Source organism: Neophocaena asiaeorientalis, unplaced genomic scaffold (genome assembly GCF_003031525.2).
Source record: "Neophocaena asiaeorientalis asiaeorientalis breed wild unplaced genomic scaffold, Neophocaena_asiaeorientalis_V1.1 scaffold91, whole genome shotgun sequence".
Classification (NCBI taxonomy): Eukaryota; Metazoa; Chordata; class Mammalia; order Artiodactyla; family Phocoenidae; genus Neophocaena; species Neophocaena asiaeorientalis.
The window spans coordinates 10,625,523-10,645,063 of NW_020173198.1; the positions used below are offsets into that span (position 1 = coordinate 10,625,523).

The 19,541-nt window shown below is 48.4% G+C and overlaps 1 protein-coding gene across 6 annotated transcripts in view; it reads right to left on the bottom strand.

The window, feature by feature from the left end:
- Positions 1–19,541, bottom strand: part of ABCC1 (ATP binding cassette subfamily C member 1 (ABCC1 blood group)) — a 109,108-nt gene that overhangs the window by 19,546 nt on the left and 70,021 nt on the right. For all 6 annotated transcript variants that reach the window (XM_024744575.1, XM_024744574.1, XM_024744576.1 and 3 more), the window contains 9 exons: positions 19,060–19,150; positions 16,975–17,107; positions 13,123–13,330; positions 10,770–11,080; positions 6,633–6,832; positions 5,137–5,263; positions 4,465–4,566; positions 2,048–2,194; positions 121–279 (listed from right to left, as the gene is read on the bottom strand). In XM_024744575.1, the coding sequence (XP_024600343.1) occupies positions 121–279; positions 2,048–2,194; positions 4,465–4,566; positions 5,137–5,263; positions 6,633–6,832; positions 10,770–11,080; positions 13,123–13,330; positions 16,975–17,107; positions 19,060–19,150 (1,478 nt within the window). The remainder of the gene's footprint in view (positions 1–120; positions 280–2,047; positions 2,195–4,464; positions 4,567–5,136; positions 5,264–6,632; positions 6,833–10,769; positions 11,081–13,122; positions 13,331–16,974; positions 17,108–19,059; positions 19,151–19,541) is intronic.

Genomic DNA, 19,541 nt, shown 5'->3' on the forward strand with positions numbered 1-19,541 from the left:
AAAAAAAAAAAAAAAAAAAAAAAAATCATGAAAGTAACAAAGTAGGAATAAAGGTAGGTTTGTCCTGAAAATACACACATGTCGCTTTCAGCGTGACCCAGCCCAGCCCATCGGCCCCACCTGGGGGATGATGGTGATCTTGAAGCGGAGGTCGTGCAGGCCGATCTTGGCAATGTTGACATCGTCAATGATGATCTCTCCCTCGGCAGACTCGTTGATACGAAACAAGCCCAGGGTCAGGGATGACTTCCCAGCTCCTGTCCGCCCCACGATGCCAACCTGTGGGACAGGAAGGGCCCAGGGTGAGGTGGGAATGCTGCTATCTGGGGTTACCTCCTACCCCATGGTGCCCTCATTTTAAGTACCAGCCCCAGAGCAATTCAGTCATCTGGTCAACCCACCTCCCACCATAGCCCCCCACCCTCAGCAGCTTCCCAGAGACATTCCTTTAGGGGCTGTTTTGGCCAAAGGTCAAGAAGGACTCCCTTCTCTTTGCCAGCTCTTTTTAGAAATTAAAATTCGTTTTTTTTGGGTTTTTTTTTTTTACATCTTTATTGGAGTATAATTGCTTTACAATGGTGTGTTAGTTTCTGCTTTATAACAAAGTGAATCAGTTATACATATACATATGTTCCCATACGTCTTCCCTCTTGCGTCTCCCTCCCTATCCCACCCCTCTAGGTGGTCACAAAGCACCGAGTTGATCTCCCTGTGCTATGCGGCTGCTTCCCACAAACTATCTATTTTATGTTTGGTAGTGTATGTATGTCCATGCCACTCTCTGACTTTGTCACAGCTTACCCTTCCCCCTCCCCATATCCTCAAGTCCATTCTCTAGTAGGTCTGTGTCTTTATTCCTGTCTTACCCCTAGGTTCTTCATAATATATTTTTTCTTAAATTCCATATGTATGTGTTAGCATACGGTATTTGTCTTTCTCTTTCTGACTTACTTCACTCTGTATGACAGACTCTAGGTCCATCCACCTCATTACAAATAGCTAATCAGCTCTTTTTTATAAATTAGTTATTTTTAACTCAAGATAATATTAAGTAACAATCAGATTGTTCTGGTGAAATATCTGAGCTGTTGAAATATCTCAAAGGTTCAAGCAGATCCCCCTGCATCCCAGCTGAGTAAGCAGAAAGAGGTTAGAGATACGACCTGGCCTCTACTTATCCTCTCTTGAGGGAACTGGGCTCCCCATTTAATGGCCAATGATTGATGTTCCAGTTAGAACTCTCCCTTCTCATCTGGGCTCCAAAGAGGCCAGCTCCTCCACCCTCTGACAGCAACTCACAGAGCAGAGTCTCATGATGTAACGTAAGCCATAAAGCATCAGTGAGAACACCGCCCACTCTGTTCCTCCCCTTGTTATAAGTTGGAGAAATTCTCTCATGGGAACGGTACATTCTGAGCCTTGGGGTAGGAAGTTTAACAAATTCGTATGTTCAGAGATGAAACACTGTCTTCTGGCAAACGGCCAGGAGGACCCTTGGTCTCAGAGCAAGCATGTCTTCCAGCAACAGCAATATGTTCCAAAATTCTGTCCATTTCACGTGTCCCTTGAGCCATCCCTAGTAGTGACGATGACGTCTTTCTGTTCTAGAGACTGCCAACTCGAATGCCTAAGGGGCTGAGTGGGCACATGAATGGAGCAGGAAGGGACCAGTCGGTGAACTGGGAGGCTCATGTCTTGTCTAGAAAGAACCAGGCAAGGAGGATGGGCCCAGTGTTGCCACATGTTCTGATCTTTCAAGAAAAGCAGGAAATGGATTTTTATATAAAACATTCCAGATTTTTCTACATTTGCAATTTAGATTTCTTTCAAAATGTATCTGTGGGCTTCCTTTGGCCCTCGGGCTACCAGTCTGCAACCCTGCTGGGACACTCTGAGCAGCTTTTACTTCCATAAGCCCCTCCCCAAAAGGCCACTCCACCCTGTGGTTTGGGACAGGGACAGATTGGGAAAATGACGAAGCTCATTTCATCTGCCTGGTGGCAACCTACGCCCGACCGTGAACTGGTGGGGGTCAAAGTGCGCCCACCTTCTCCCCTCCATCGATGGTGACGTTGATGTGCTTGAGAACCAGGTCCAGGTCCTCTCGGTAACGCAGGCCGTAGTCTCGGAACTCCACTCGGCCCACCTGGGGCCAGTTGCTGGGGGGTGCCATCTCCTGGATTCGCCAGGGAGCCTGCAATCACAGTGGGTGGTGGGGTGGGGTTCAGGAGTCTGAAGTCCATCTCATGTACCCTAAGGCTCTGTGTGAGTGGCCTCCATGACCGCTCTGACCACACGGCCCTCTCTCTCGCTCACTACGCTCCCCACACTGAATTCTGGACTGTTCCATGAACACCCACACCTGTTGCTTCAGGGCCTTTGCACTTGCAGCTTCTTTTGCCTGGAGTGCTCTTCCCCAAACTACCCTCTGGACCTGCTCACCTGCTGCAGATCTCAGGCCAATGAGACCACCCTCCTAGCCCTGGGCCCATCTCTCCCCTCCCCCCTCCATTTTCCTTCAGAGCACTTGCCCACCTCCTAGCATTTTAAGTACATATTTGCTTGTTCTGTCACCCACGCCCACTGGAAATCCCCTCTATGAGGACAGGTTCTTTTATTCGTTCACTGCTATATCCCAGGGCCCAGAGCACATAGTAGGTGTTCAATAAACACTCATGGACTGAATCAATGAATGAGTGGTCTTCTCTCGACAGACATAAGGGTAAAGGTGAGATACTCCAATGGCTTCTAAGGTCTGAAGGGCGCACAGTAAAAGCAGCAGCTAACACTTGAAGGTCACTCTGTCACATTACCTCACTTAATCCTCAGTACAATCCCACGAGTGGGGTCTTTCCTATCCCCAGTTTACACATGAGGAAACTGAAACACAGAGAGAGAAAGCAACTTGCCTGGGGTCACACAGCCCCTATTTCTGAAAAGCTGCTTAGTTCAGTTCAGCATTTCCTGAGGTCTACCCCTGGATGTGCTCTGGGCCAGGCTCAGGGCTATCTTCAGGGAAGGAGAGGAACGGTGAGGGCAATAAAAGAGAAAGTCCATCCTTTCTCGCCCATAAACTTCTTACGTTAATTTTTTTTTACACCCTTTATATAAATAAGGGGACATGCTATAAGAACACAGAGGGGACTGGAGAGAAGTGGGTGGCGCTTTCTACCTATGAATAAATATCATACATAATATAAATAAACACATAAGTAAATACATATATTTTAATAGTGGTAGGACTGGTGATCTTTCTCTTTTTCAAATATGCTCTTATTCTAAAAGTATAAAAATAAATAAAAGTAGTAAAATAAGTAAAATATTTTAAAAGTAAATTAAGCTGAATTTCACACTTTAAACGGGTGAACTGAGTGGCATAAGAATTACACCTCGAAAGCTTTTATAAAAATAAATTAAAAATAAATAAATAGATAAATTCAGTGTAGGGTGGGAAACTCCTGGTGTAATGTGCTCTTATTTCCACAGGGGGCGCTCACACCATTCTGACAGATGCTCTCTGATGAAGTGAGCCCTGGTTCACCGAGTCAGAGCATTAAAGGACCTGGCGTAGTTCACCTCTGTAAATCCTCAAGACAGAGTCTAACCAGGGTCACTTTGGTCTCATTCCCAAGGGGCACTTTCTTGGAATAAAGTGCGGCATAAAGGCACACACCCAAATCCTGGGTCTGCCATTTACTGGCCATGTGATCTTAGGCAAGCAACTTAACCTCTCTCTGTCCATTTCCTCACCGGCAAAATGGGGATAACAGTAGAATGTGAGTTATAAGGCTGTGTAAAGAATAAATGAATTATTCTATGTAAAATGTTTAGTACAGGCCCTGACACCCCACAAGAGCACAATATGTGTGTCCCTATTACTATTATTATTGGTAGTAGTGGGGATGGTGGTATCTCCAAGCATCACTGCTATTACCATTATTAACACTACTACTGCTATTCGGAGGTGGTGTGTGGGCAGAATAAGGCAGTTATTAGGGGAAACATGGCACCAAAGCCTGGAGACTTGGGTCCTGCTCCCAGCTGTCCCACGGACCATGCGTGACCTCGGACCAGCCATCGTCCCTCCCTACATGCCTTCTTATTCCACCTATAAAATGAGGACTTGGGTTAAATAAATGCAGGGTTTCCCAAACTTTGGTCAATTCCTTACCAATAACATGATTTTTGCAATATCCATGTACTGATTCTCTTGTTCCTGACTTTTAATATTTTTAAACGACTCATTTGTATTTAATGTTTAAACGTATTTAAAGAGAAAATAAGTATGATTCACTTTCCATAATGTAAGTCCCCCCCGCAAAAAACATAACAAATAACAGAAGATTATTTTTGTCAGACAGAGGTTGCCTATTGAAGGCCCATGTGGTAGGGCTCAAAGGATTCTTTTGGGTAAAGCCACACTGAAGATCATGGCCAAGACGTCAGGCCGGGGGCTTGCTTTACCTCCTTCTCAGTCTCTGAATACTCCTTGAGTCTCTCCACGGCCACAATGTTGGTCTCCATCTCGGACGACATCCGAACAAGCCAGTTCAAGTACGTGGTGACCTGTGAGTGGAAGAGTCACATGGAGCTTCTAGAGTGAGCGAGAGTTGCTTTATTTCCATGAAGTCATTATTCATTATGAAATGTTTCAGATAACCAAGGTACACAAAACAGCAACCCCACATACTGTGGCCAGACTTCCTACATTGTGTCTCTTAAGCAAGCACCACATGTCAAAATAACCCAGGGGCCACACAAGTAATCAGAAAGGAAATGAAGAGATATTTTGAACCAGATGATAAGAAGAAAGCACAATGTATCAAAATTTGGGACATGCAGCTAAAGCAGTGCTTCAAGGGAAATTTATAGGATTAAGTACATTTCTCTTGTAGCTGGGGGCATCCTCTCATGCCATCAAGGACTCTCCTTGGCTGATGGGGGAATCAGGGCCGCACATCTAATTTCTCTCCTGCACCAGTTGGTCACTGGGCTCTAGACCTGCTCGTCAAACTCTACTTGGTCCCCTTTCCTCTCCCCCACTCCCACAGAGATCCAAAGCAAAGGCCCAAAAACCTGACAATTGGCTCCCCATTAAGAGAACTGGAAAATCCACCTGAGAGCACCCCCTCTTACCTGCAGTGAGTAAGACACCGAGAGGCCCACCAAGCCAGCACTGAGACTGTGCCGGGAGATCACTGCAAACAGGGCGGCAAACAGGACAATGCAGTTGCCTACACACTCCAGCCGCACAGCCAGCCACCTACGTGGAGACACAGGCAGAGGGACGGATGGACACATGGACACACACACACGCCCGGAGTCAGCTTTTCAGGGACTTGATTTATAGCTGGGGGGCGGCGTGGTGGTGGTGGCCACTTTGCTAACTGAAATAATTCCCCAATAGTTCCTGAGAGAGGCCTCGTTTGCCCTGCTCATGGGACATGGGGAAGGAGGGCCGAAGGGACACGATTTCAGGAATTCCTCACTAATCTGGCAAGCCCAGGAACTAAAAGAGAGTTCTCCAGAAGTGACCTTTCCAGGAAACTGAAGCTTGCCTTTTTAAGAACCAACTTTCTCTCACTGAAACCTTTAAAATATACCCATGTGTGCGTTTTTTAAAAATATGTCCCAGAAAATTCCTAAATACTAAGAAATCATCAACTATAAGAGGCACCCCCTGATTTAAAATAACTTTCTTCTTGGCAGGAGATGGGGAGGTGGGAGTGAGAAATAAACCACCATTTTCAACACAGCCAAAGGGTTCCCAGACCCAGATCACCCTCATTTCAAAAACATTAAAATGTATTGCCTTACCTTTAAAATATAAACAGGTTTACTGGTTTAAAGCTAACATTTATAAGATATCACATAGGAACATTATTTTAATGTTTTAAAATGTAAAGCATTCTAGAAAAGACAGTATTATCAACATTTTTTCCACTACAGTGTTAAGATCCATGTGACTGGTCCTCAGGGTGTGAGCTATTCCCACACACACCCAGATTTGGACAAACTCCCTAAAAATTCTTCAAGGGAAGGCAAGGTTCTCTCCAGTAATTCACAATCTCCCTGCCCAGTCTTACACGATGGGATTACATTGTGCACAGTGGGTCACTTCCAGGGTGCTATTACCCCTCCCCAGAGTTTTCCATCCCACATCTCAAAAAATACATCAGGAGGTAAGCAAGTGAGGACGATACTTTTCCAGATTCGTCAATAATTAGCAAACTTCTACCCCCTTTTTGATTGATGGTATTTAATCATTCTTGATCCCCCAAATGGCAATTTCACACGGTTCAACCTAATATAAGTAAACTGCTTCCAATACTCATCACACAGGGGTGGTGTGATGAGAAGCACGGCGCAAAAACACTCAATAGCGGAGGCTGCCGTCACTGATGATCCTGTAGCACCAGGACAACAGCTAAATGATGGATCCTGCAGTATCTTCTGACCCCAGAAGAACTCTTTGTCCCTGCACTCCAATGCCCCTGGAGCTGCGTGTTGACCGTGCTCCTTTCTGCTTTTAATGGTTATAAAGTCCTCTCCTCGCACCGAGTCTACGGCTCCACACCCTCATCCAGGAACCAAGGGGCTCCCCCTGCCCCCTCCCACGGCCCCATGCCCACCTGTTGGCCACAATGCTGGGGTAATAGGCCTTCTGGTTCTCGTCCACCTTCAGGTCGCTCTGGCGGATGAAGCGCTCCTGTTCCTCGAAGGCGCGGATGACGCTGACCCCCAGCAGGGTCTCGTTGAAGTGGGAATAAACGGGGGAGCGGCTGACTGACTCGAGGCGCTTCAGCTGCCGGGAGGAGGCCACGTAGAACCTCTGTGGGAGAGAAGAGATGGGGAGTGGGGGAGGGTCCCTCATCCCAGCCTCCCAGGGCTGCGCTGGAGAACGTCTGGATCCTTCCAGGGGCGAAATGTTGGAGCTGGGCTGCTCTCAGAGGGTGTCCCGACTCAGCTGGCGAACGGCAGGCACAGCGCCCACAATACTGCCGGTGGTGGTGATGATGATAATAGCTAACGCTTACGTGGAGCCCAGCACCCTAGGATTGTTTTAAGTTCTTTCACATATATCAGCTCATGCAGTCCTCACCAGAAACCTACGAGGTGCTCATTCCAGTTTCACAATGAGTAAACTAAAGACAACCTCTTCCCTAAGGTCACGTGGCTAGGAAGCGGCAGAGCTAGGATCTGAACCCCATCAAAGTGCTAACCTCAGCACTGCATGGCCCCTCTGATACCACTGACCTCTAGGGTTTATGGACCCTGCAGTGTGGCTTTATGACAACCAGACCTCAGCGCAAACCCTGCCTCCACCCGTCCCCACGGACAGTGACCACATCCGCTCGGCTCCTGCCCTAATCCCGGGCATTCAGCTCGTTAGAGATGGTTAACAAGATGGAGTCGCTCACTGGCAGTGCTGAGGAGCTGTGACACAGGCTGGACTGGTCATCTGAAGACACCTCTATTCTCCTGGACGTGCTGCAGATGTAACACTGCTTCATCAACAGTGGAGTCGGGCAAGCAGACACAGGGTGCTCAGGGACATGGCCTCCTGCCTCCTGGCCTGCGTCGGGTGCCCTGGGCCATTTTGGGGGCAGAGACCTTCCACGGAGAGCACTGAACAGAACAGGTGGCTCTGACAGGGCCTCCAAGGTCAGCCACTTCTTTCTGGATGGCAGCTCACATGGTCATTTGAACCGCAAGCTGGGCAGCCTTCTGGGGCTCCAGAAACTCTGAAAACTCACCCAGGGACCACACCCACCAGGGCCATCTCAGAACAGTGGTTCTGACAATCCCTGCACACGGTCAGATGCCATCTCTTCCTCTGGCGGCGAAATGAAATCCAGACCTCCTGTCTGGCTCAAGGCCCCCAGGCATCTGACCCCATTACCCTCTCCTGGAATCACCTCCTCTCCCTGGCTTTCTTTCATCCTGGGTGGAAACAGTTCTAAAACATTTTACCTGCTCAATTTATTCCACTTGTCATGTCCTCAGAATTTTATTTCCTCTAAAAAGCTAACCTGAGATTTATTTTTGTTAAGGAATAGCCTGGTTTTTAAAAAATAATTATTAGCTTTCCTTTTAAGCTCTGTTCCAGGAGACATAATCCACCTCGTGGACTCACCTTACTCTTTCAGAGACCAAGACAGTGCCTGGTCTCCTGAGTGAAAATAACTGCCCGACACACACCTGCCTTGTGCCAGGAAGCGGGCTGAGAGCCGAGACACTAAGACGTGTGCCGGGTAATTTTCATGGATGCCAAATGGTTCCAAACAGTTCCACAGGCAGAAATGCCTTATTCCAGCAATGTGGAAGCCCAAACAGAATTCCACATCATCTTACCTCTTACATTCCTTTTTCTAAAAATGACTTGCTTTTAAGTTAAAACGGTAATGTATATCCATTTTTTAAAATCTTGGAGTGATATAGACAGAAAGATTAAACATTACATTAAGTCCACAATACAGAGATAAGCACTATTCAGATTTCAGTGTATAACCTTTTAGATCTTTTCCCGAGAAAGAGAGTGAGAGAGAATACATACCCTTACACACATATACCCTTAAAAGCCTTTTCTTTCTTTCTTTTTTTTTTTTTTGGCGGTACGCGGGCCTCTCACTGCCGTGGCCTCTCCCGTTGTGGAGCACAGGCTCCGGACACGCAGGCTCAGCGGCCATGGCTCACGGGCCCAGCCGCTCCGCGGCACGTGGGATCTTCCCAGACCGGGGCACGAACCCGCGTCCCCTGTATCGGCAGGCGGATTCCCAACCACTGCGCCACCAGGGAAGCCCAAAAGCCACTTTTTGAGATGCAACTTACATCCACTGGAAAGTGCACTAAATCTTTACAGCTTTATGGATTTTATGTTTATCTACACCTGCACAGCCACTACCTGATCAAAATCTAGAAAATTCTCTCGTGTCCTCTCACAGTCAACACCCCTTATAGCCACTACTCTGACTTTTACCACATCGTACTTGCCTGTTCTTCAACTTCATAAAAACACAATCACACAAATGTCCTCTTTTGTGTTTGGCTTCTTTCGATCAACATAGTATCTCTGAGATTCATCCTCCTTGTGTGTATTAGTAGTTCATTCCTTTTCACTGCTGAGTCATTGTATAAATATACCACAATGTATGTATCCATCCTCCTGTGATGGACGTTTGGGGCTATTATGAATCGAGATGCTAAGAACATTCTAGCTTTCTTTTTTTTTTTTGCTTGACAGATTCTCTTCTTTTGCATATACACTGAGGATTGAGACTTCTGGGTTATAGGACAAGCATATATTCAGTTAAAAGCCATTAAAAAACTATATTCTCCCATAATCTCAACCCTTAGAAAGGCAATGTTTTCATTTTTGTGCCTCTCTTTCCAGTCCTGCCCACACACATTATGCACGTCGTCTTAGTTATGATGACAGTGTGCTGACAACATGGCCCTTTGCTAACTTCATTCCCTTTGTTGTTTAAAAATAAGATTGCCAGTGTCACAACAGTGTCTTCCTAATTCTCCCATTAAAGGCACATAACATTCCATTACCCAGTTGTTCCATGGTGTGCTCAAGGCCCTGCTACTGGCAGATATTTGAGCTGCCTCAAACGTCACATTTGGCCCATTTTGTTCTCTTGAATTGGGTCCTTCAGGAAATTGTCCAGCCAGGGTATGAACTCGGATAACATTTGTGGTAAATGCAGCTGGATGACTTTCCAGAAAAGCTGGCACCAATTTAAAGAGAACACAGCGAGGGTCCAGGGCCTGCTCTGATTCCACCTTTGTTCACACTCACCAGTCACTGGGCCACAGTGTGGGAGGGTTTGGGCGCTGGCTGACTGGGCCAAGGCCTCCCAGGACCCACACGAACTGGCCACACAGAGTGCGGTTTGAGGTATGGAGCACCTCGTGGTTTCTTACTCTTATTTTGTGCAGCAGTCATTACGCTCCAATCTAAACAGCAGTCCCCCACTAGCAACTGTGCTGCAGCTAACCTCTCAGAGGCAGGAAAGCACAATGCAGCACTGCAGTTACCAGCAAGAGCTTTCGAATTGGGCACGAGTTCACATTCCCAGCTCCACCACTTGGGCCTCAACATGCTCATCTGTCAACTGGAAGCACCACAGCTGATGTTGACTCAGCTGTCAAATGCTCCCTTGCCCTGTTCCCCTTCCTCAAGCTTACTTTCTGAAATAGAAATGTGATGGCTGGAGCTCCAGTAGCCAACTTGGACCATGAGACCAACTTAAGAACGGAAGGCAAAGACGATAGAACAACCCCCCCCCCCCCCCCCGAAAAAAAAAAAAACCCACAGTGAAGGAGTCTGGGATATTAACAAACTCATGGAGCTGCCACACCAGCCCTGAAGAGCCTACCTCAAGATTTCTATTACAAGGGAAAAAAATATTTAAGTTACTGTTATTCATGTCTTCATTATCTGCAGGGGACTTACGACCTAAAGAATTTCATACTTAAAGGAATTTTAATAATAAAGATGCCTTTATGGCTATAGCTTATTTTCTTTTATAACTTACAGCTTTAAAAAACCCCTTATTGTTAGGAAAAAAGGATATTTGTTTATTGCAAGCTAAAAACAATCAACTTAGGTATTCAAAACTGACAAAAATAAATCTAACCCTCCTCCAGCACGTCCTCCACAGCCCCTCACTGAGGAAGCACAAAACAAAGGGAGCCCTGTGCTCACATGGAGAGTGATACAGAGCTGGGCCCGTCCTGGACCCTAAGACCCCACCTCTTACCTGGACAAAGAAGTAGATGAGGCCCAGGGGCGGGATGATGACGGCCACCATGGGAGTGGCCAGCAGGATGATGATGCAGGCGCCAATGACGTTGAACAGGGAGCCCATGAACATCTTGATGACCTGAGGGATCATCGAGTCCACTGTGTCCAGCTCCTTGGAGAAGCGGTTCACCAGGTTCCCGCTGGGGGTCCGCTCGAAGAAGCTCATGGGCGACCTGAGGACGTTATGCAGCAGGTCCAGGTGCAGGCGGCGCGAGGCGAAGATGCCCCCGACGGACACCACCATGGAGTAGCCGAACACTGTGATACCTACAAACACTCTCGCGTTAAATTCCACGATGGGAGAGGGACCGGGCTGAGGGCAGGGACGAGTGGCCATGTGACCATGTGGACCAAGCAGCCTGGACTCCCAGCTTCTAATAACAATAATAATGGTGGCAATTATTAATCGATCACTTAGTATGCACAAACCTCACCGTGTGAGTTTTACATGCATCTAATCCTTATGAGGACCCTGTATAAGTTCTGTTAGTACTCATGCCACAGAGATAAGGAAATTGAAGCTCAGGTAGGTGAATTCCTTTGCCCTCAAGAGACTCAGCCAATCAGAAGCAGAGCTGGGGTTCCAACGGCAGCAGCCTGCTCCGGCGTCATGCTCTTCACCTGTACGCCACATCCTCTAGACCAGTGCTGTACAACAGAACTTTCTGTGATAATGGAAATGGTATGTACCTGTGCTGTCCCATGTGGTAGCCACTAGCGACATGCGACTATTAAGCATTTGTCATATGGCTAGTGTAACTCTATAACTGATATTTTAATTTTATTTAATTTTTATGAACTGAAATTCAAATAGCCACATGAGGCCGGCGGCTACCATACTGGACAGCACAGCTCTGGAAAAGACATTGCTGCTGTGGGTCCAGGTCAACATCACACCCTCTCTGTGCTCTCTCTTCTCTTAATTATCATCTGAAGGCCACAGACACTAGCCCTTTGAGGGAGTTTTAGGGATTAAGAAATTGCCTGCTCTTCTGGTTTTTTCAAAGCCGTCTCTTGGAGATCATGAGACATTTATGGTCCCTCCAAACAAGCCACGGTAGGGCACCCTTTCTGTTCAGAGAGGTGATTTCACAGAGATAGAGAGGCTTCGATCTTGGTCTCCTTGATCAAAGAAGGAAGCCATGAGGCAGGGGCTAGGAAAACAGACTCTGGAGCCAAATCCTATCGCTGCCACTCACCAGCCATGGGACCTTCCTTAAGTCACTTAACCTCTCTGCACCTCAGTTTCTTCAACTGTAAAATGGGGACAATGACACATCTCGTAGCACTGCTGAACATAAAGGGCCCACCTGGCAATGTGCCTGGTACACAGGAAGTGCTCAAAATGCAGAATGTATACACTATTTATCATAAAGACATCACTTTTATGAGCACATAAACACACAGCTCAGGGACCATGTAGCGTGGTGGTGAAGAGGATGGGCTCTGAGCCACACTGCCTTGCTCAATGCAAGCTGTGCCATGGATTAGCTTCATGACTTTGGGCAACTTACTTAACCCCTCTGGGCCTCAGTTTCTGCATCTCTAAAATGGGGAAAACATTAGCTCCTACCTCATGTGATTGCTGCAAAAGTAAAATAAATTAAAACACCTTAAAGTGTTCAAAACAGAACCAGGCACCAAGTAAGTGCTCAGTAAACATTAGCTATGACTATTAATGCTGCTGTGTCTAGGTACCTTCATGGGACCACAGGAAGGGTATATGCAGGATTTCTCAACTTCCTCACTATTAACATCTGGGGCTGGAACATCCTCTGCTGTGGAGGCTGTGCTGTGCGCTGCAGGATGTTTAGCAACATTCTTGGCCTCTAGATGCCAGCAGTACCCACCCCTACTCTGAAGCTGTGACAACTCTAAGTATCGCTAGATATTGCTAAATGTCCTCTGAGGACAACACTGCCTGCGTTATGAACCACTAGTATAAACTAATTCCCACCTTTAGGCAGCAGGCAAAAGTCCACAAATAAGACTTTACAGAAACACCATTACCCTGCCAGAACAATGAGGGGCAAGGGCCCTTGGTCGCCTTCTATTTCTCAACTTTCCTCATCTGTAAAATGGGCACATTGGAGCTCTCCTCCCCTCTGTCTCCTAGGGCCACACGAAACAGAGCGTTCGAGAAACATTCATTCTACAAATACCTCAGTGTCTATTATGCGATAGTTACTATTCATGTGTGTTTGGTTTGTGGGTCTGCAAAACCCTGACAAGCTGGGGGACCCAATCCTGTAACAAGACATGGAAGTGGTTCCAAGTGCCAACAGCAGGTGGGGGGCAGGGAGGCCCACCTTGAGAAATGCCCAGGGCTCCATAGACGCTCAGCCGGACTTTCGTGTGCTCCTGGGTCCCATTGACGATGGGGTCATCAGTCCAGAGACTGAGCCAATAGTTAGAGGCCAGAGAAGCAACGTGGTTACACAGGAAAAGGAAGATGCTCAGAAAGGAGATGAAAAGTCCTATCGCCTTCATGTAGTCCCAGTACACGGAGAGCTTGACCTGAGACCAGGGAGAGAAGGCATCTTACAGAATGCACCCACCAGCCATGCCCACCCAAGGTCGGGAACTTCAACAGCTTCTGTGGTCCAGCCCCCTAACCTGTGCTCATGCCTACGACCCCCTCCCCCTTAGTTCCTCGGCAAACAAGTCAGCAGCAGCAAAGTCAAGGTTTCTGCCCTCACGGAGCTTCCAGTCAAGTGGCAAGACAGGCTTTCAACAAATCATTGCCCAGATAAATGCATAATCCCAGAGAAGGGCTGGAAGTGGTACATGATTTCATATGAGTATAAAACTGGGCATCCTGACCTAACCCAGGGTGGGGAGGTATCAGAGGAGGTTCTCCCTAAGGAAGGGACATCAAAGAATTAACCAGGTGAAAATAGAAAATGGAAAAAAGGACCAGCATGTGCAAAGGCCTTGACGTAGGAGGGAACCTGAAAGGAGGAAAGGATAGCTGGAGCAACATGAGGCTGAAGAACAGGAACCGGCCAGACCACACAGGGCCTGAGAGATCCTGTCCAGGATTCCGATTCTTACTCCAGGACCATCAGGAAGCCATCAAAGAGTCTGAAGAAAATGGGAAGATGGGATGTGTTCACATCCCCCCCACCCCCAGTCCTCTGAACACCCAGCACCAATTCCTCCCAATCGCAACTGGCCTCCCATTGCTCAGCCCGTTCCCCAACTCCACCAGGTGACAGCTGGGGGCTTCTTTCACTCCTATGCCCCTATATCCCTATGGAGCCCAGCATGGGGGCTACGTAATTATGTGTAGCCACTCAAAGGGTGGCTGAACACCACAGACAGGGACAACGTGCTTTGGCCAGCCTCACACCCAACCCGCTTGGTGCGGTTTCAACAAACTCCAGGTATCTTTCCCTGTGTGTGTGCTCACTGTCACGTCAGGCTTCTCATGCTGAATTTTGGGTCATAAACACCATCTGTTTGAGGTGCAGTCTGGTTAAAAGGAAGCAGGTGGGGGCTTCCCTGGTGGCACAGTGGTTGAGAGTCTGCCTGCCAATGCAGGGGACACGGGTTCGTGCCCTGGTCCGGGAAGATCCCACATGCCGCGGAGCGGCTGGGCCCGTGAGCCATGGCCGCTGAGCCTGCGCGTCTGGAGCCTGTGCTCTGCAATGGGAGAGGCCACAACAGTGAGAGGCCCGCGTACCGCAAAAAAACAAAAAAACAAAAACAAACAAAAAAAAGGAAGCGGGTGGAAGAACAGAAGTCCAAGGTATAACTGAGTGCTTCCTTTTGATTTTTACTTTCCAAGTCTCTGTTCTTCAAACTGAAAGAGTGGGGAGGGAGTGGAAGAATAAAGAACGTGTTTATCTCACCACCTGGCCCCCTCATGCAGCTGAGCTGTCTGCTGACCCCGAGTTGCTCTGCAGAACTTGGGACCCTTCCTCATGAGCAGAGGAACAAAGTGGGCATGGGAGTCAGAAGTGACCGGGGTGGCCTAAGCCCAGCTCCACTCCTGTTCAGACTTCGGCAAGTTACAAGCCCCCAGGTCTTGGTTTTCGTTGCATGTAGGATGCGGATACTGGCAGGACCCACCTGTTCTGGGTGGTGTGGGGATTAAGTGAGGATTAAATGGGACTGGCACCTCTGGCCCTTCCTTCTCAAGTCCTTGATTCTGGGTCATTTCTCTGACCCTGGAGGGTCACTAAGAGCAAGGGAGGAAGACACCCTACAGCCACCTCTGCCCCCGGCCACAGGTGTGACCAAGATGAGGTAAGGAGCTGGAAACAGGGCCCGGGAAATTCTGGATGTGTCCAGGTAGATCTGAGAGAACAGTGCCCCAACCCTGCATATCACCTTTCATAGGTTCGTTTTTAGTTGTGTACTTTTTTTAAACTTATTTTTAAAACACTACTCCCTATTAAAAAAAAAAAAAAAGACCATTTTAATTTTAAAAATAAACTTTGCATCACTACCATAAACAGAAAATTGACACTTGCCCAAAACAGAAGATCATAAAAAAACACAGTAAAACAAGAGCTTGAAACCCGTTCTCCTCGTTACAAAGAGAAGTTTGTGATTGTTAGTGCTATAGATGGAATGTTTGTGTCTCCTCCCGAATTTGTAAGTTGAAATCCTAATCCCCCCACCTCCATGTGACAGTTTTAGGAGGTGGGGCCTTTGAGAGGCGATTAGGCCATGAGGGTGGAGTCCTCATAAATGGGATTAGTGCCCTTATAAAAGGGGCCCCAGAGAGCTCCCTCATCCCTTCTGTCATGTGAGGACACAGCAAGAAGATGGCCATTTATGAACCAGGAAGATCTCATCAGACACTGCATCTGCTGCTGCCATGATTTTTGACTTGCCAACATCCAGAATTATGAGCGATAAATGTATGTCATTTTTCTTTCTTTCTTTTTGGATGTGGACCATTTTTAAAGTCTTTACTGAATTTGTTACAATATTGCTTCTGTTTTACATTTTGGTTTTTTGGCCCCAAGGCTTGTGGGATCTTAGCTCCCCGACCAAAGACTGAAACCACATTCCCTGCATTGGAACGTGAAGTCTTAACCACTGGACTGCCAGGGAAGTCCTCAACGTATGTCATTTCTAAGCCACCTCTACCATGGCCTTTACAGCAGCCCAAAGGGACTAAGACAGGTATTAAAGACAAAGCCCCAGCCGAGACTTTCTCACTGACATACAGGCACACCTCAGAGACATTATGGGTTTGGTTCCAGACCACTGCAATAAAGCAAACATCGCAATAAAGCGAGTCACATGAATTTTCCAGTTTCCTAGTGCATATAAGTTATGTTTACATTATACTGTAGTCTATTAAGTGTGCAATACCATTATGTCTAAAAAAACAATGTACACACCTTAATTAAAAAAATACTTGATTGCTAAAAAATGCTAACCATCATCTGGGCCTTCAGTGAGTTGTAGTAGTAACATCCAAGGTCACAGATCACAAATAACATAATATAATGTTAACATAGTATAATAATAACCAATATAATATTTTATATAGTAATAATAACAAATTATAATACTAACGAAAAAGTTTGAAATATTCCAAGAATTACCAAGTGTGGCAAAGAGACACAAAGTGAGCAAATGCTGCTGGAAAAATGGCACCAGTGTCCCACGCAGGATTGCCATAAACCTCCAATTGTAAAAAATGCAGTATTTGTTAAGTGCAATAAAGCAAAGCACAATAAAACAGGATCTGCCTCTAATCATAGGGGCAAAAATAGAAATTAAAAAGTGAAAAACACTTTTTTCTGACTACATAATTAATGTTCTATAGGGCTGAGTCTGTGATGACCTGAAACCAAGGCACACACAACTGAACCCTGTGAGGTGGGAAGCCCTGATTTAAGGCATCCGGGTCACCTATGGCTAACAAGGGCCCCAGCTGCTCAAAGGAGGCGGTGGCCAGGACGGCAGAGACTACAGATACCAACCCTGGAGTCTGAGTTCTGGGTTCAAATCCCAGCTCTGTCACGCACCAGCTGTGACCTGGGGCAAGTCACCTAGGCCCTCCGGTATGGTTTCCGGCCCTTAAAACAGTACCTTTCGAGGCTCCTTGTGAGGAAGACATGAATTAAGACGACCCCAGCACTCCGCACAGGGTCCAGCCCCCAGGGACACACAGTGACGCGGGCCGTCGCCCTCACCTGCCCAGTCTGAGCCTTGTCTGCCTCCATCAGCTTCCAGGTGTCCTCCTCCACGGGCCTGGGCTTCTGCAGCTCCGCGGTGCTGGTGTGGTGCCGGCTGACATCCCCGCCATAGGAGGAGCTGCTGAGCTGTCTGGGGAAGCAAGGCACACAGGCGTCAACCGCAATGGAGGACCCGGGCAGAGGTGGGGCCCCAAAGCACCAAACTAGTTCACCCTTCTGATTTTACACGTGACCCCGAGAGGGGAAGGGTCTGGCCCCAGGGCCCCATGGAAGAACCGCTCCTTTATGCAGACTTTATTCAGAAAGCATTTCCTGCCCACCAGTACTCACCAGCTTTATGCAAATCATGACAGATCATCATTCAGAGTGCTTTCCTCCCTGGGGCAGTCTCTTTCCCTGAGGAGGTGTATGCTTTGGGAATGACATGGGTGGGTGTGTGTGTGCGTGTGCGTGCGTGTGCGTGTGTGTACACGGCTCAGACCCACACAAGCAAAGGGATGGGGTACGGTTTCCACCTTGGTCGTCAACCCTACTGCCTTCTTGGTTTGCCTGCCTTGATGAAGCATGTGTGGAGGTCGGAGAAGCCCACGGAGCTGGGAACGGAGGGATGCTCCAGGCTGTGGCCAGTTAGGAACTGAGGAGCTGAGTCCTGCCAACAGCTACGTGAGCTTGGAAGCCGACCCTTCCCCAGCCCAGCCTTTAGCTGAGACCCCAGCCTGGCCAATGCCTTGGTCACAGCTTGTGAGAGACCCTGAGCAGAGGAGCCAGCTAAGCTGTGCCTGGACGCCTCGACCCACAGAAACTGAGATGACAAACCACTAAGCTTGTGATCCTTTGCTATGCAGCAATGGAAAACGAATACCCAGTGTTCTGTGTGTTTCTGCTCAGTCCATCTGTGGCTCTCTCTCGCAGTCACCTGCCCCTACGTCCCAGGACAGCCTGCAGGAGCCTGCCTCATCTCAGCTAATTCTTAGACTAATTATGCTGGCCGCCGCACAGACCGGGGCAGTGTCCCCTCACCCCCCGGCTGACTCCAGGCAAGGAACTGTTCTAAGTGCTTTACACACACACACACACACACACACACACACCCCGAGCTCATCACCGGTACTGGCGCACCAGCAGAGAAGGAAGGAAGTATGTCCACCTCTTGTGTGTGATACAAAGCCAGGCCCAGGAGGGGACCGTGGGCAGGGTTCTGGGGGGCACAGATGCTTGTGCCAATTTCCTTCCCAGCCCATTTCTGTGAAATCCCCCCACCCCAAAAGAAGTAACCCCAGGCGGTCCCAGCTCACCCAAATAACTGAGTGGCATTTACTGAGTGCTGATGGCTTCACAGGCAGCGTATCACACAAGCCTTCCTACAACCCTACAAGGTGAGTGCACCAAAGACCCTATTTGACAACTGAGGAAACTGAGGCACAGGGAGGTTAATGCCGCTCCTCCAAATACCCAATGATCTAACCAAAAGCAACCTTCTTTAAAGCACCAAAGTGTAGAACTTAGGAGCATTGACTCAGAAGCCAAACTCGGGTTCAAATTCAAGCTCAGCTTCTCTGCAGCTGCGTGACCTATGGACAGCTCTCAGTTTGTTCACCCGTAAAATGGGAAGATGACAGTAACTACCTCCAGGTCCACAGACCTTACAGGGCTTGACGCTGTGCCTGGCTCCTAACAGGACATAAAACGCAGCCGTCAATATTACTTCTATTTTGAATCAGCTGCTGGTCCTTAAAGCCTGAACGTTCCAGGCCCCTCTGCGTGACTTGAGCAAAGAGCCACAGACACCATGTAGGGAGCTTGAGTGTCAGAAGCGCAGAAGGATGGGTAAATCGTGAGGCCTGTGTGAGCCATGCCGTCTCGCAGGAACAGAACCAGGCTTCCCCTTTGGGCCTCTGTTCCCTGGAAAGTGAAGTCCCCCCGCAAGGATTTGGGAGGGAGGCAGAAGCTGAAGGCCTTTTTTGGTAGGTGAGCCTCGCCGCGGGCACCCGTCTCCCTCCTCTCCCCCCTCCCCAGGCAGGGGGCAGAAACGTGGTGCCGGGAGAATCCCCAGGGTGTCCGCACCCCCACCCCGCGCCTTACCTCTGCAGTTGCTTCCCCACAGCGTCCGTCACCAGCATGCCGTTCTCCACCTGCTTCATCTCCTTCCCTGGCCTGCCAACACCTGCTAAGCCTGGCAGAAGCGGGGAGGGGGAATCATGGCTTTAAGAGCTGGACACCAAAACCTGTCACTGTGCGGGGAGATGGAAGATAACCTGGCCTCCTGGAAGCTCAGAAAGACCTGCTTTGCTGCAGCCACGGACAGGCTCCCCAGCTGGGCTGCAGGAGATACTGGAACCAGCCTCCTTGGGGCAGGGATGGTGCTTTGCAACCGTCTCAAGGGCCCTGGGCCTGAGCAAGTGCCCTGTGCCAGCAGCGACCAGTAAAATCCAGTTCTGGTGATGGCATCTGTGCTGTGTGAAGCTCGGATAATGGAGCCAGGACACAGTGAACCACATGGGGGAAAGGGCACAGTCCTCTGGTCCCCAAGCATCCCAAGCAGGGGTGAAACCCAAAATAAATGA